Source organism: Oncorhynchus mykiss, chromosome 7 (assembly GCF_013265735.2).
Source record: "Oncorhynchus mykiss isolate Arlee chromosome 7, USDA_OmykA_1.1, whole genome shotgun sequence".
NCBI lineage: Eukaryota > Metazoa > Chordata > Actinopteri > Salmoniformes > Salmonidae > Oncorhynchus > Oncorhynchus mykiss.
In genome coordinates this window covers 76,293,896-76,310,115 of record NC_048571.1, presented here as the reverse complement: position 1 = coordinate 76,310,115, position 16,220 = coordinate 76,293,896, and the positions used below count along the sequence as shown (strand labels likewise).

The following is a 16,220-nucleotide window of genomic DNA, read 5'->3' as shown; positions in this document are numbered from 1 at the left end:
GCCCAATAGCCATCATTGTTACATCCTCAGAAAGCATGAGCTCCTGAGTTGGGAAAATCTTGTGCAATACACCGACATGTCTTGTATTCAAGATCCTAAATGGCCTGGCTCCCCCTCCACTCAGTATGTTTGTTAAACAGAAAACCCAAACATATGGCAGCAGATCCACAAGGTCTGCCATGAGAGGTGCCTTTTCCCTTCAGGAAAAGCACCTTTAGTAAATCCGCTTTCTCTGTGAGAGCTTCCCATATCTGGAATACACTGCACCACATATCACACTTTCACAAAATGCATGAAGACATGGCTAAAGGTCAATCAGATTTATGATAATCCCTAGCTGTGTATTGCCGCTTTCCATGTTGTCTGTTGTCTGTAGCTTGTGAGGTGTGGAAACACTTTGTTGCTTTTATGAATTTTGTCTTGTTGCTTTTTGTTCTATGTTGCTCTGTCTGTATGCTACGTATTGCTTGTCCTATGTTGCTCTGTGTGTGCTCACTGCTCAATGATTGTCTATATTGTAATGGTTTTTAATAACCTGCCCAGGGACTGCGGTTGAAAATTAGCCGGCTGGCTAAAACCGGCACTTTTACTGAAACGTTGATTAATGTGCACTGTCCCTGTAAAAATAAAATAAACTCAAACACCAAGCACATCAACTTCACCAACTGCCCATTTAATTGGGATACCACATGACAATTTAAAGTTTATTTTAGAGACCCAATCCATAATATAACACTTTTTAGTCCAGAGAAATTGGAGAAGTTATCCAGGTCCTCAACAAGGCCCTTCAAGGTTGAAGATTGAGGACTCAAGATAACTTCAATCATTGGCCTATTGCTACTCGTCTCTATTTCCTTCATTTTTAGCCCCTTAATGTTATCTTTTAAAGCTAACAGTTCAATGGCCATATAAATAGTTATGGTGATAGAGGGCAACCTTGTTTTACACCTCTTGACAATTCAAAGTTCTCAGAAGTAATCATTTATTTATTAATTGTACATAAAGGATTGTTGTACATTACTTTTACCCATCTTATGAGAGATTCTCCAAAATTGAGAATGTTTTCCACTCTCACAAAAACACATAGAAAGCTAACAGGAGGGGAGAAATGATATCCAAGATATACAGGATATTATTGATATTAGACACAGCTCACAAAATGGGTCACATACTTCTCAATCAGGGACTCAAAGTGCTCCACAAATATTTTTTGGGTATATTTATACAATATGAGGTACCAGAGAACTACTTACATTGACAACTATTTCTCATGGGACACAAACTTGCCAACTACCACATACAGACAACCACATAGGCTACATTTTTTCTGGAAACTCCCTCCCATTTATGAATTTTGACAAATATAGGAGATGCTCTCTCAAACCTTTATAACTGTGGACAGATCATTCTTCCTTTGTTTGTTCAATAACACATTTGAATGGTCCTTATCATGGCTGCAAGTCTAAAACGTCCTGGTCACCGAAGGCATCAAGGGAGTGAAAGTTACATCAAATTTGGGCCCAGGACAATTGGACCACAGCACACTGTCCTATGCACTTGCATCTCTCCCATCTGACTGAAGCTTTCGCCACAATCATGGCATCTGTATGGTTTCTCCTTGTGAGTCCCCCTCAAATGTCCTTTCATATGGGCGTCCTGCCTGAACGCTTTCCCACAGACTGGGCAGACAAAGGGTTTCTCTCCTGTGTGAACCCTGATATGCTCTTTCAGATGACTCTTCACTTTGAAACCTTTCCCACAGAGGTGACAGCTGTGTGGTCTCTCCCCTGTATGAGTTGTCATGTGGTCTCCCAGACCATTCCTTGCTGGAAACCCTTTTCCACAGACATGGCAACGAAATCGCTCATACAAAGCGCGTCTCTTCTTAAGTTCAGACAGCGTTCCTATATGTCTGAATGGTCTTCCTGTCTTTGTTTTCCGTTGCAGAGGGCCTCCAATCTCTGTTCCATGCATGTTTTCACTCGGAGCTGCTGAACAGTGTGCATTTACTGCAAACATGAGCTGTGGGTCACTTGTTAGTACTCCATAGTCCTCTCCATCAGGTTCCGTTTTAATGTGTTCCACTAGGGTGCTTGATAGATTATTCGTCTCATTGTCTTCCACAATTTGGGTTTGGAAAAGGTGTGAGGGCCAAGGGTCCTGGACAAAATCACCTTTCACACAAGGAGGAGTGAACCCAAACTCTATGTTATGACCATGAGTCTCAGGCCCTTGCATTTGCTCTTCTCCCAGATCGGTCCTGAGGTCCTGTTCCTCTGTACTTTGTGTGAGCTCTGAACTTTCCCTCCTCCACTCCTGCTCAAGGGGAACCTCTTCTTCAGAGTCATGGAGCTGCCTAGGGTCTGGAGGGAAGGACAGGCAAATAAATGTTATTCAATAGATAGACATTCATATTTTCAATGTTTAAAGGCCAAGTGCGTTCAAAAATTTGACTTTCCTTTATTTTATATATACTGAGTGTACAAAACATTTAGGAACACCTTCCTAATATTGAGTTGCACTCCCCCTTTTGCCAATAGAACAGCCTCAATTCGTTGGACAATGGATTCTACAAGGTGTCGAAAGCATTCCACAGGGATGCTGGCCCATGTTGACATCAATGGTTGCCACAATTGTGCCAAGTTGGCTGGATGGCCTTTGGGTGGTGGACCATTGTTGATACACACGGGAAACTGTTGAGCGTAGGGCTGGGCGTTATGGCCAAAATATCATATCATTTTTCAAATTTGACAATATTTTATGTTTTTGATTAATAAAAAAAGTTCTACATTTGCTTTATGAGTAGTGCGTGACCCTAGGGTGGCAACACATATATTCTAAATGATTTCAATGGGTCTTTCTCCATTCTGATTGTTTTATACTTTTCAATTCAACTTCAACCTAAAATAATTTCCTGCATTTCCATCAATTTCTGCATTTCCTGCACTCATTTGAGATCATTTCCACACTGCCATGATATGGGCAAAAATACTAGGTGTTATTTTTAACCAAATGTTGCAATTGCAATTTAGATCAAAACACTTGGGTGAACTTTTGGAATCATGGAAATAGAATGTTTATTCTAATTCTATTGTTAGAATATAAATAATAGTGGGCACTTTCAATACAGTCTTGTTTGAAATAAATGTCCTGGATGAGTTATTGTGACAGGGTAGGAACCAAAGTGATGTACGGTGTTTCCTAGGGGACCCTATAATCTTTGGCTACATTAAATCTTTATTCATATAGCCAACATACCTTTATTTCAACAAGGAACACAGACTGAGACTAAGGTCTCTTTTACAGCTGGGCCCTGCGTATACATGTTTACACATACAGTTTAGGTACAATGATTAAGAAACTACAAGACAAACAAAACAATCACAGATAACACAAAAAAATACAGCCACAGATTACATTTACAGACAGGTTATTCCCCTAACACCACAATAACTTGCATTACCCGAAACAGTTACAATCAATACAAAAATAAAAATCCTCCAATAAATATTTAAAATGGGCGACAGAGGGACAAGTTTAAGTTTAGTCTGCAGGCTATTCCATAGGCAAGGAGCGTAACAGGAAAAGGCAGCCATACCCAACTCTGTTCATGCTTCGTCTATTCCTCTTTGATTTAGAAGATACTGTTGCACAAACAACATGCTGATTTTAAGCCTCCACCAGTACTGGTATCAGGCTGTATTAGCTAGCTATGTTTGCTCTGACTCAGTACTTTTATTAGCTAGTTAGCTAGCCAGCTAACTAGCTAATAAAAGTACTAGCCAGCTAGTTAGCTAGCCAGCTAACGAGCGATTAACATTAGTGCCTAACATGAATTAGCTTAACTTGCTAAGAAAATACAAACTAATATTGTAATCATAGAACACTTGTGGATTTATATTAAGATCAAAGTGGAAACAATATCATTGTCATCAAGGTAAGTGTATATTTCCACACTATGACGTTGGAATAATACTGTGAAATTATGAAAATGATAAATGCCTTTTTTTTGTGTAAGAGCCATTTGAAGACTGCCGGAAATGTCACCGTGCCGTAAATGAGTTAATAGACCAATAAGAAACCTCTCTGCCAATAACAGCTAGTTTTCAGTTTTACCCTCCCCACCAGTCAGTCCTAACTAAATTCTTGTTTGAGAAATTGCCCTTTATTATATTACATTATAGGTTTGCAGCAAGCTCGCCATTACAAATACAGCCATTGTTACTGTTCCAGGTTGCTGATCGGTGTTATGAAGTAGGTAATGTTAAGCGTAGCACTGGATATTTTTGACCAATCTTTACTTGATGAGACTTCCCCAATTCTTTACTTGGAAGACAACATACAGTACCAGTCAAAAGTTTGGACACACCTACTCATTCCAGGGTTTTCTTTATTTGTACTATTTTATACATTGTAGAATAATAGTGAGGACATCAAAACTAAGAAATAACACATATGGAATCATGTAGTAACCAAAAAAAAGTGTCAAACAAATCAAAATATATTTTATATTTGAGATTCTAGAAAGTAGCCAGCCTTTGACAGCTTTGCACTCTCTTGGCATTCTCTCAACCAGCTTCATGAAGTAGTCATCTGGAATGTAATTTCAATTAACAGGTGTACCTTGTTAAGTTAATTTGTGGAATTTCTTTCCTTAATGCGTTTGAGCCTATCAGTTGTGTTGTGACAATGTAGAAGGGTATTCACAGACGATAGCCCTATTTGGTAAAAACCAAGTCCATATTATGGCAAGAACAGCTCAAATTAGCAAAGAAAAATTACAGTCCATCATTATTTAAGAGACGAAGGTCAGTCAATCCGGAACATTTCTAGAACTTTGAAAGTTTCTTCAAATGTAGTCTCAAAAACCATCAAGCGCTATGATGAAACTGGCTCTCATGAGGACCACCACAGGAAAGGAAGAGCCAGAGTTACCTCTGCTGCAGTTGATAAGTTCATTAGAGTTAACTGCACCTCAGATTGCAGCCCAATAAATGCTTCAAAGTTAAAGTAACAGACACATCTCAACTGTTAAGAGACGACCAAGAATGAGAGTGATGGAGTGCTGCAACAGATCACCCGACCTTAAACCAATTGAGATGGTTTGGGATGAGTTGGACCGCAGAGTGAAGGTAAAGCAGCCAAAAAGACCTCAGCATATGTGGGAACTCCTTCAGTTGGAAAAACATTCCTCATGAAGCTGGTTGAGAGAATGCCAAGTGTGTGCAACGCAGTCAAGACAAAAAGGGTGCCTACTTTGAAAAATCTCAAATATTTTGATTTGTTTAAGTTTTTTGGTTACTATTTGATTCCATGTGTGTTATTTCATAGTTTGTTTTCACTATTCAACAATGTAGAAAATAGTAAAATAAAAATAAAAAACTTGAATGAGTAGGTGTGTCCAAACTTTTGACTGGTACTGTATGTGTTCTAAACATGTCTAGTTGCAGGAGTTTCGTTTGAACTTAGAAAACGCTCCATTATTAAACCAACATTTTCCCCATGAAGTAATCCAACAATGTGGACTCTGCCATCTTGTCTATTTCAAATCTTCTCTCACTGAGGGAGTTCTATTAACCTTGATTCATACGGGTGCACCGGCCTATGGCCAGTGACAAAAGTGGTGAGTGAGGAGCGTCCTTCTCAAATCAAACAGTAATCTAAGCTGCTCGGTCATGTTGTCACCAAGACACTATTGTTCATCGTCCACGAACATGCATCTCTAAATAGGGTAAAACAACGTTGGAGGCGGCTTATGGTAGAAAACTGAAAAGTAAATTCTCTGCAAACACCTCTGGTGGTCATTCCTGCAGTCAGCATGCCAATTGCACACGCCTTCAAAACTTGAGACCTCTGTGACATTGTGTTGTGTGACAAAACTAGACACTGCACATTTTAGAGTGGCCTTTTATTGTCCCCAGCACAAGGTGCAACTGTGTAATGATCATGCTGTTTAAATCAACTTCTTGATAATCTATCCACCTGGCAGGTGTGGCATATCTTGGCTAATGAGAAATGCTCATTACTAGGGATATAAACAAATTTGTGCACTAAATTTGAGAGAAATACACTTTGTGCGTATGGAACGTTTCTGGGATCTTTTATTTCAGCTCATGAAACATGGGACCAACACTTTACATGTTGCGTTTATATTTTTGTTCAGTGTATTATAAAATCACCATTGTCCTCATGGTGTAGTCCCTGAGTGGATTCCTTCCTCTCCGGCCACTGAGTTAGGAAGGAAACCTGTATTTTTGTAGTGACTGGGTGTTTGTACACCATCCAAAGTGTAATGAATAACTTCACCATGCTCAAAGGGATATTCAATGTCTGCTTTTTTTACATTTTTACCCATCTACCAATAGATGCCCTTCTTTGCGAGGCATTGGAAAACCTCCCTGGTCTTTGTAGTTTAATCTGTGTTTGAAATCCACTACTCAACTGAGGGACCTTACAGATAATTATATGTGTAGGGTACAGAAATGAGGTAGTCAGTCAAACATCCTGTTAAGCACTATTAAGTCCATGCAACTTATGTGACTTGTAAAGCACATTTTTTCCCGTCAACTTAAGTATAGTTTCCCGATAACAAAAGGGTTGAATACTTGTTGATTCAAGACATTTCAGCTTTTAAATGTTTTATTTGTAAAAATGTCTAAAAACATAAGTCTGCTTTGACATTATGGGGTATTGTGTGTAGGCCAGTAACACAAAATGTAAATGTAATCAATTTTAAATTCAGGCTGTAAAACAACCAAATGTGGAAAAGGTCAAGGGGTGTTAATACATTCTGAAGGCACTGTTTTTGCCAGCTGGAACAATAATGTCTGACTAGGCCAGGGTTCCCCAACTGCCCTCCTGTGGGACGAATTTGGCCCGTAGGTGATTTTATTTCCCCCGCCCCCCAAGTTTTCTCACAAAAACGTACATTTTTTTACAATTGTTGGACATGACTGTAAATATGTTCCAAAGTATTACCCTGCATAATACAAACACTAGTATGTGGACACTCCTTCAAATGAGTGGATTTGGCTACTTCAGCCAGTAGACAAACATTGGCAGTAGAATGGCCTTACTGAAGAGCTCAGTGACTTTCAACGTGGCACCGTCATAGGATGCCACCTTTCCAACAAGTCAGTTAGTCACATTTCTGCAACAATGGCTCAGCCACAATGTGGTAGGCCACACAAGCTCACAGAACAGGACCGCTGAAGTACATAAAAGTAGTCTTTCCTCTGTTGCAACACTCATTACCTAGTTCCAAACTGCCCCTGGAAGCAACGCCAGCAAAATAACTATTAGCGTCATGAAATCGGTTTCCATGGCCGAGCAGCCGCAGACAAGCCTAAGATCACCATGCACAATGCCAAGCGTCGGCTGGTGTGGTGAAAAGCTTGCCGCCAATGGACTCTGGAGCAGTGGAAATGCGTTCTCTGGAGTGATTAATCACGCTCCACCATCTATCAGGCCAATGGACGAATCTGGGTTTGGCGGATGCCAGGAGAACGCTACCTCCCCGAATGCATAGTGCCAACTGTAAAGTTTGGTGGAGGAGGAATATTGGTTTGGGTTAGGCCCCTTGGTTCCAGTGAAGGGAACTGTTAACGCTATAGCATACAATGACATTCTAGAGTCAAAACGATTCTGTGCTTCCAACTTTGTGGCAACAGTTTAGGGAAGGCTCTTTGCTGTTTCAGCATGACAATGCCCCCGTACACAAAGCGATGTCCATACAGAAATGGTTTGTCGAGATTGGTATGGATGAACTTGACTGGCCTGCACAGAGCCCTGACCTCAACCCCATCTTACACCTTTGGGTTGAATTGGAATGCCGACTGCGAGCCAGGCCTAATCGCTCAACCTCACAAATGCTCTTGTGGCTGAATGGAAGCCCCTGCAGCAATGTTCCAACATCTAGTGGAAAGCCTTCCCAGAAGAGTGGGGGGACTAACTCCATATTAATGCTCATGATTTTGGAGATGTTCGACGAGCAGGTGTCCACATACTTATAGTCATGTAGTGTATATATGATCGTACACAAATGTACAAAAGCAATGTTTGAAATGATTATGTTTTAGTCAAGTATTATCTGTTTGGGCTTCTTGCGGTTAAGTCGCAGTCTACAAATTATTTGTAATTAAGTTCCAGCCCCCTGACCAACAATCGGCCCGCGGCTGAATTCAGTTGATGGTCCCTGACCCTGGGGACGATATTTTTAATCATAGCAAGCATCGCGAGGGCAGTGACATAGAGTAGACTACAAGCCAGTCAAACATTACATTGAAATAGTCCCCGTTACAAACCTGCTCTATGTAACTTGACATGAGGTTTAATGACCATATCCAACATTTTCTGTAAACGTTCGTTCTCTTCCTTCGAACGGATGATTTCTTCTTGATACTCCACTATCGTCTTTTCAACTACTCCAAATATCTCTACAGCAGCCGCTGTCAATCGCTCGCGCAGAAACATATTGAGCAATTGCATTTTTGACATATTGTAAATACACTGTTGCTTGTATTTTATTAGCAAGGTAAATAAATTGAAAGCTTTTTATTTTATTTTAATCCTTGTGAAATGTGCCAGTCCGAGAGCCCGGAAGTAAACACTGCTAACTCTACTATTTTAGAGTGCGTGCACGGCAACCCAATACCGCACTATATCGCCACCTGTTGTCCGGAGTGGAAACGAAGTCTTTTTATTTTTTATTGAACCTTTATTTAACTAGGCAAGTCAGTTAACAATGACTGCCTACCAAAAGGCAAAAGGCTTCCTGCGGGGATAGGGTCTTGGATTAAAAATAAAATATAAAATAAAATAGGACAAAACACACATCACGACAAGAGAGACACCACAACACTACATAAAGAGAGACCTAAGACAACAACATAGCATGGCAGCAACACATGGAAACACAGGATGGCAGCAGCACAACATGCTAGCAGCACAAAACATGGTACAAACATCGACAAGGTTTCTTCGACTTCCATTTCTCCTCCTGTCTTTGATCCTGCTCAATCTGCTTACACTTTTCTACCATTCTTCTTCAACTAAACCATCTCCCCCTTTTTTATTTTTTCTTACCAATTCAACCTCACCCTCTTCCTTCCTCTCTCTCTTCGACCTCCTCTGCCCCACTCTTTCTCTCCATTCCTTCTCCGTAATCCAAGTACACGCCTCCTTATCTTTTATTTTTGGTTCAAATGTTCAGCACAGACAGACTCTCAAATCGCTATTTCTTCCAAACCCACTACCCAGACAGGAACTTGTGCTGCACTATGGCTATTGGTTAACATTATGGTAGCTCCAAAGACAGTAAGAACCTCTCTGGTCACTGTCCTAGTACTGCATGACTATGACTCCCTTTCCCTTTCCCTAATGTGAAGCCAGCTGAATAGATAGTTGAATCCTAATTCAGTGTATTATAATGGCATGACTTTGGACTGTTTGAAACAAACTAAACCAGTGCATGCAGACATGTTGAACAGCATGATGTCTGTCTGTCCAGTTGCTAGTGAAGAACCTGCAGTTTGAAGATGGGAAGATGATCGCGGCGGCAAGGTACTTCAGCTCTGGGAGCTGCGCTTCTGTGGAGCTCACTGAGGAGGAGAAGGCCTTCGCTGAGCAAATGAGGGTAAGAAAATAAAAAAAGTACTAACACTTTACTATTGAATCTATCTGTCTTACACTGATTTTTCAGCTAATTTGAACAAGGTTGTAAATGTAAATGTTTATCTGTCAACTTAACCCTTGATAAACTGACTCCAGACCAGTGTTTACAGTGTTGTCTTGTCCCATTGACAGGGTGTGTGGAAGAGCATCTTGACTAATGTGGATGCCATCGAGGACTCCACTGACTTCTTCAAGTCTGGGGCTGCTTCTATGGACGTGGTCAGGTAAACAACACACCAGCATGGACATCTAAAAGGTCAAAGGGTGCAAGTCAATGGGTTTTAGACAGTACACCAAGTGGGAAATGTTTTTTCTATCAATGATTATGATGAAAAGGGAAACGCATTACAGCAGCTGGAGTTGAATGCCACCTCTTCCCCATTCCTCACTCCCTACATCCCTACCTCACCTCTACCATCTCCTTCACCCCTACCACCTTCTTCATCCCTACCACCTCCTTCATCCCTACCTCACCTCTACAACCTCCTTCAACCCTACCTCACCTCTACAACCTCATTCATCCCTACCTCACCTCTACAACCTCATTCATCCCTACCTCACCTCTACAAGCTCCTTCATCCATACCTCACCTCTACAAGCTCCTTCATCCCTACCACCTCATTCACCCCTACCACCTCCTTCACCTCCTTCATCCCTACCTCACCCCTACCACCTCCTTCATCCCTGCCTCACCCCTACCACCTCCTTCATCCCTGCCTCACCCCTACCATCTCCTACATCCCTACCTCACCCCTACCACCTCCTTCATCCCTGCCTCACCCCTACCACCTCCTTCATCCCTGCCTCACCCCTACCATCTCCTACATCCCTACCTCACCCCTACCACCTCCTTCATCCCTGCATCACCCCTACCACCTCCTTCATCCCCGCCTCACCCCTACCATCTCCTACATCCCTGCCTCACCCCTACCACCTCCTTCATCCCTGCCTCATCCCTACAGCCTCCTTCATCCCTACCACCTCCTTCATCCCTACCTCACCCCTACCACCTCACTCATCCCTACCTCACCTCTACAACCTCCTTCAACCCTACCTCACCTCTACAACCTCATTCATCCCTACCTCACCTCTACAACCTCATTCATCCCTACCTCACCTCTACGAGCTCCTTCATCCATACCTCACCCCTACCACCTCCTTCACCCCTACCATCTCCTTCACCCCTACCTCACCCTTACCATCTCCTTCACCCCTACCTCATCCCTATCACCTCCTTCACCCCTACCTCACCCTTACAACCTCCATCCCTACCTCACCCCTACCACCTCCTTCATCCCTGCCTCACCCCTACCACCTCCTTCATCCCTGCCTAACCCCTACCACCTCCTTCATCCCTGCCTCACCCCTACCATCTCCTACATCCCTACCTCACCCCTACCACGTCCTTCATCACTATCTCACCCCTACCAACTCCTTCATCACTATCTCACCCCTACCACGTCCTTCATCACTACCTCACCCCTACCACCTACATCACTACCTCACCTCTACCATCTCCCACATCCCTACCTCAACCCTACATCCCTACCTCACACCTACCACCTCCTACATCCATACAACCTCCTTCATCCCTACCCCACCCCTACAATCTCCTTCATCTATACCTCACCCCTACCACCTCCTTCACCACTACCTCACCCCTACCAGCTCCTTCATCCCTACCTCACCCCTACAACCTCCTTCATCTATACCTCACCCCTACTACCTCCTTCACCACTACCTCACCCCTACCACCTCCTTCCTCCCTACCTCACCCCTACCACCTCCTTCATCCCTACCTCACCCATACCACCTCCTTCATCCCTACCTCACCCCTACAATCTCCTTCATCTATACCTCACCCCTACCACCTTCATCACTACCTCACCCCTACCACCTACATCACTACCTCACCTCTACCATCTCCCACATCCCTACCTCAACCCTACATCCCTACCTCACACCTACCACCTCCTACATCCATACAACCTCCTTCATCCCTACCAACTCCTTCACCCCTATCAACCCCCTCATCCCTACCACATCCTTCATCCCTGCCTCACCCCTACCACCTCCTACATCCCTACCTCACACCTACCACCTCCTTCATCTCTACCTTACCCCTACAACCTCCTTCACCCCTATCAACTCCCTCATTCATCCCTACCTCACCCCTACCAACTCATTCATCCCTACCTAACCCCTACCACATTCTTCCCTCCTACCTCACCCCTACCAACTCCTTCACCCCTATCAACTTATTTTTCCTACCTCACCCCTATCAACTCCCTCAACCCTACATCCCTACCTCACACCTACCACCTCCTACATCTCTACCTCACCCCTACAACCTCCTTCATCCCTACCAACTCCTTCACCCCTATCAACTCCCTCACCTCTACCACCTCATACATCCCTACCTCACCCCTACCAACTCATTCACCCATACCTCACCCCTACCACCTTCTTCCCTCCTACCTCACCCCTATCAACTCCCTCACCCCTACCTCAACCCTGCATCCTTACCTCACACCTACCACCTCCTACATCTCTACCTCACCCCTACAACCTCCTTCATCCCTACCAACTCCTTCACCCCTATCAACTCCCTCACCTCTACCACCTCATTCATCCCTACCTCACCCCTACCACCTTCTTCCCTCCTACCTCACCCCTACCAACTCCTTCACTCCTATCAACTTCTTTTTCCTACCTCACCCATATCAACTCCCTCATCCCTACCTCACCCCTACATCCCTACCTCACACCTACCACCTCCTACATCCCTACCTCACACCTATCACCTCCTACATCCCTGCCTCACCCATACCACCTCCTTACATCCCCACCTCACCCCTACCACCTCCTTTGTCCCTGCCTCATTCCTACCAACTCTTTCATCACTATCTCACCCTACCTCACCCCTACCACCTCCTACATCCCTACCTCACCCCTACCAACTCCTTCAACCCTATCAACTTCTTCACCCCTACCTCACTCCTACCACTTCCTTCATCCCTGCCTCATCCCTACCAACTTTTTCAGCCCTACCTCACCCCTACCACCTTCATCCCTACCTCACCCCTACCACTCCCTTCATCCCTGCCTCACCCCTACCACCTTCATCACTACCTCAACCCTACCACCTCCTTCATCACTACCTCACCTCTACCATCTCATACATCCCTACATCACTACCTCACACCTACCACCTCCTACATCTCTACCTCACCCCTACCACTTCCTTCATCCCCACCTCACCCCTACCACTCCCTTCATCCCTACCTCACCCCTACAACCTTCTTCATCCCTACCTCACCCTTACAACCTCTTTCATCCCTACCTCACCCTTACAACCTCCTTCATCCCTACCTCACCCCTACCACTTCCTTCATCCCTACCTCACCCCTACCACCTCCATCACTACCTCACCCCTACCACTCCCTTCATCCCTACCTCACCCCTACAACCTCCTTCATCCCTACCACCGTCTTCCCTGCTACCTCACCCCTGCCAACTTCTTCACCCCTACCTCACCCCTACCAACTCATTCATCCCTACCTCACCCCTACCACCTCCTACATCCATACCTCACTCCTACCACCTCCTTCACCCCTACCACCTACCTCACTCCTACCACCTCCTTCACCCCTACCACCTACCTCATCCCTACCACTCCCTTCATCCCTACCACCTCCTTCACCTCTACCTCACCCCTACCACCTCCTTCATCCCTACCTCACCCCTACCACCACCTTCATCCCTACCACGCCTTCATCCCTACCTCACCCCTACCACCTCCTTCATCCCTACCACCTCATTCACCCCTACCACCTCCTTCACCTCCTTCATCCCTACCTCACCCCTACCACCTCCTTCATCCCTGCCTCACCCCTACCACCTCCTTCATCCCTGCCTCACCCCTACCATCTCCTACATCCCTACCTCACCCCTACCACCTCCTTCATCCCTGCCTCACCCCTACCACCTCCTTCATCCCTGCCTCACCCCTACCATCTCCTACATCCCTACCTCACCCCTACCACCTCCTTCATCCCTATCTCACCCCTACCACCTATTTCATCCCTACCACCTCCTTTGCTTCCCTCCCTCACTCTCACTCTCGCTCTCCACACCCTCTCACCCCCCACCTCGCCCTAGCCCCATCCCCCACTCCCCCTCCATCTCCCCCTCTCTCTGCAGTAAGTAAATAACTCCAAAGCATACATAAAATTAGACGTTGATGAAGAAGTATGATATTTTACTTCTGGTACAATAAAGTTAATCCTATGTTATGTTGTCAGGCTGGTGGAGGAGGTGAAGCTGAGGGCCAGTGGGTGTCAGCTGCAGAATGAGGACGTGTACATGAACACCACCTTCCAGGACTTCATCCAGATGTGTGTGAGGAAGCTCCGAGGGGAGGACGACGAGGAGGAGCTGGTCGTTGACTACGTAAGAGTCACCATCATCATCGTCATTATTACTATGATCCTCTATCTTCATCATTATCATAACCATCATCATCATTATTACCACCAGAATCAGCATTATCCTCAATACTCTAATCTAATGTAGGCCGTTAAGTTCAGGAGTGAAACTTTGGAGGGCGTTCCAGTTCTTATTTCAGTCTCCTGCATTAGTAACATGATCACTAAGGAAGAACACAACAAGCCTGAAAAGGCCTTTGGATTAGGTAGCATAATATAAATGTCCTGTAACTAGGTGGAGAAGAACATCAACAACATGACCATCCGGATGCCCCACCAGCTCTTCATCAACGGGGAGTTTGTGGATGCAGAGGGAGGGAAGACGTACAAGACCATCAACCCAACAGATGGAACAGTAGGGAGCTAGCTTTCACTTGTCCATTAATGTCTGATCCATGGTTTTCCTAAAGGTCTTAATAACTTGATCTGCTCGCACCAATTTGGTTTGTCTCAGACGATGACAAATTAAGTGACTATATCACTCTTACAGTATGTGTGTTTGTGTGTGTCTGTGTTTCCCATCTCTCTCGCTCTCTCTTTAGGCTATCTGTGATGTGTCTTTAGCTCAAGCCAGTGACGTGGACCGAGCTGTAGCGGCCGCCAAGGAGGCGTTCGAGGAGGGAGAGTGGGGAAAGATAAACCCCAGAGACAGAGGCAGACTCCTATATAAGTCAGTCTATTAGAAACAAGCATGTAAAATAGCATCCTATTATAGCGCAGTACTTTTAACCTGGATCCATAGGGAATAGGGCCCATAGGTTCCATCTCAAATAGGGCTCCATTTCTGATGCAACACAAGACTAAGACCCAGCCACATATAATAATACAGGTGGTCTTTGAAACATTAAAATGCAGGCAACTATACAAGGCATTCAACCATGTATCGCTGGGTCTATAAGATACACAGGATAATATATAGATGTTTTTTGAAGACGTGGGTGAGGTCACACTTCACTTTTTGATTTGTGTAATATTTTCCGTTAAGGTGCATTTTCCAGTGTTAAATTACTAACGCGTTGCTGTAGCAGATGTTTAAATGAAACCATTTAACCCTTCACTGCCCCCTACAGGCTGGCTGACCTGATGGAGGAGCACCAAGAGGAGTTAGCCACCATAGAGTCCATGGACTCTGGGGCCGTATACACACTGGCCCTGAAGACCCATGTGGGCATGTCCATCCAGACCTTCCGCTACTTCGCTGGCTGGTGTGACAAGATCCAGGTGAGAGAGTGGGGGATATCACAACATTGTCCATGTTGCCCACTGTTTTTCATTTTGTGCAACAAAGAAGCAGGTGCTTTAAAGAGCCAATGCAGCTGTTTTTATCTCAATATCACATCGTTTCTGGGTAACAATTAAGTACTTTAATTATTAAATGGTCAAAAAGAAACAAAAATAGGTTCTTAACAAAGGGGCAATTTCTCAAGCAATAATTTAGCTAGGACTGTCTGGGAGTGGTCTGAGTGGGGAGGGAAAACTGTGAATGAGCTGTTATTGGAAGACCGGTTTGAAACTCTTTCTTATTGGTCTATTAACTAATTTACCACATGGCAATGTCACCATCGAAGGCCAAACCTCCATCCCGCCAAAACAGGCTGAAATTTCAGGCAGTCTTTTGAAACAGCTTGTACACTAAAACGGCATTATCATAATTTTCACAAAATTATTCTAACCTAATAGTGTGGAAATAAATATAAAACACTGGAAAACCATGTTTTTGACTGCATTGGGCCTTTAATTAAAGACTTGTTACCTACTATGAATACCACAGGTAAGGGGCCAGTCATTCCTAAGTGCTTTATTATAGTTTCATAATGCTTTGACTGCATCTATAAGGTGCTATATACATTGAGTGTACAAAATATTAAGGACACCTTCCTAATATTGAGTTGCACCCCTCCCATTTTGCCCTCAGAACAGCCTCAATTAGTTGGGGCATAGACTACAAAGAGTTGAAAGCGTTCCACAAGGATGATGGCCCATGTTGACACCAAAAATCCTTCTTTAACCTGTCTCCTTGCCTTCATCTACACTGATTTAACAAGTGACATCAATAAGGGA

The 16,220-nt window shown here is 44.2% G+C and overlaps 2 protein-coding genes across 3 annotated transcripts in view; one reads left to right on the top strand and one right to left on the bottom strand.

Annotated features, from left to right (window-relative positions):
* LOC110528507 (cytosolic 10-formyltetrahydrofolate dehydrogenase) overlaps positions 1-16,220 on the top strand; it is a 44,811-nt gene that overhangs the window by 17,944 nt on the left and 10,647 nt on the right. For both annotated transcript variants that reach the window (XM_036984087.1, XM_036984088.1), the window contains exons 8-13: positions 9,509-9,634; positions 9,805-9,896; positions 13,977-14,124; positions 14,395-14,514; positions 14,702-14,829; positions 15,230-15,380. In XM_036984087.1, the coding sequence (XP_036839982.1) occupies positions 9,509-9,634; positions 9,805-9,896; positions 13,977-14,124; positions 14,395-14,514; positions 14,702-14,829; positions 15,230-15,380 (765 nt within the window). The remainder of the gene's footprint in view (positions 1-9,508; positions 9,635-9,804; positions 9,897-13,976; positions 14,125-14,394; positions 14,515-14,701; positions 14,830-15,229; positions 15,381-16,220) is intronic.
* On the bottom strand, positions 663-8,630 carry LOC110528508 (zinc finger protein 227). The gene is made up of 2 exons (XM_021610614.2): positions 8,304-8,630; positions 663-2,363 (listed from the first exon to the last, which is right to left on the bottom strand). Exons 1-2 carry the CDS (start codon positions 8,494-8,496, stop codon positions 1,504-1,506), a joined length of 1,053 nt encoding a protein of 350 aa, XP_021466289.1. The 5' UTR covers positions 8,497-8,630; the 3' UTR covers positions 663-1,503.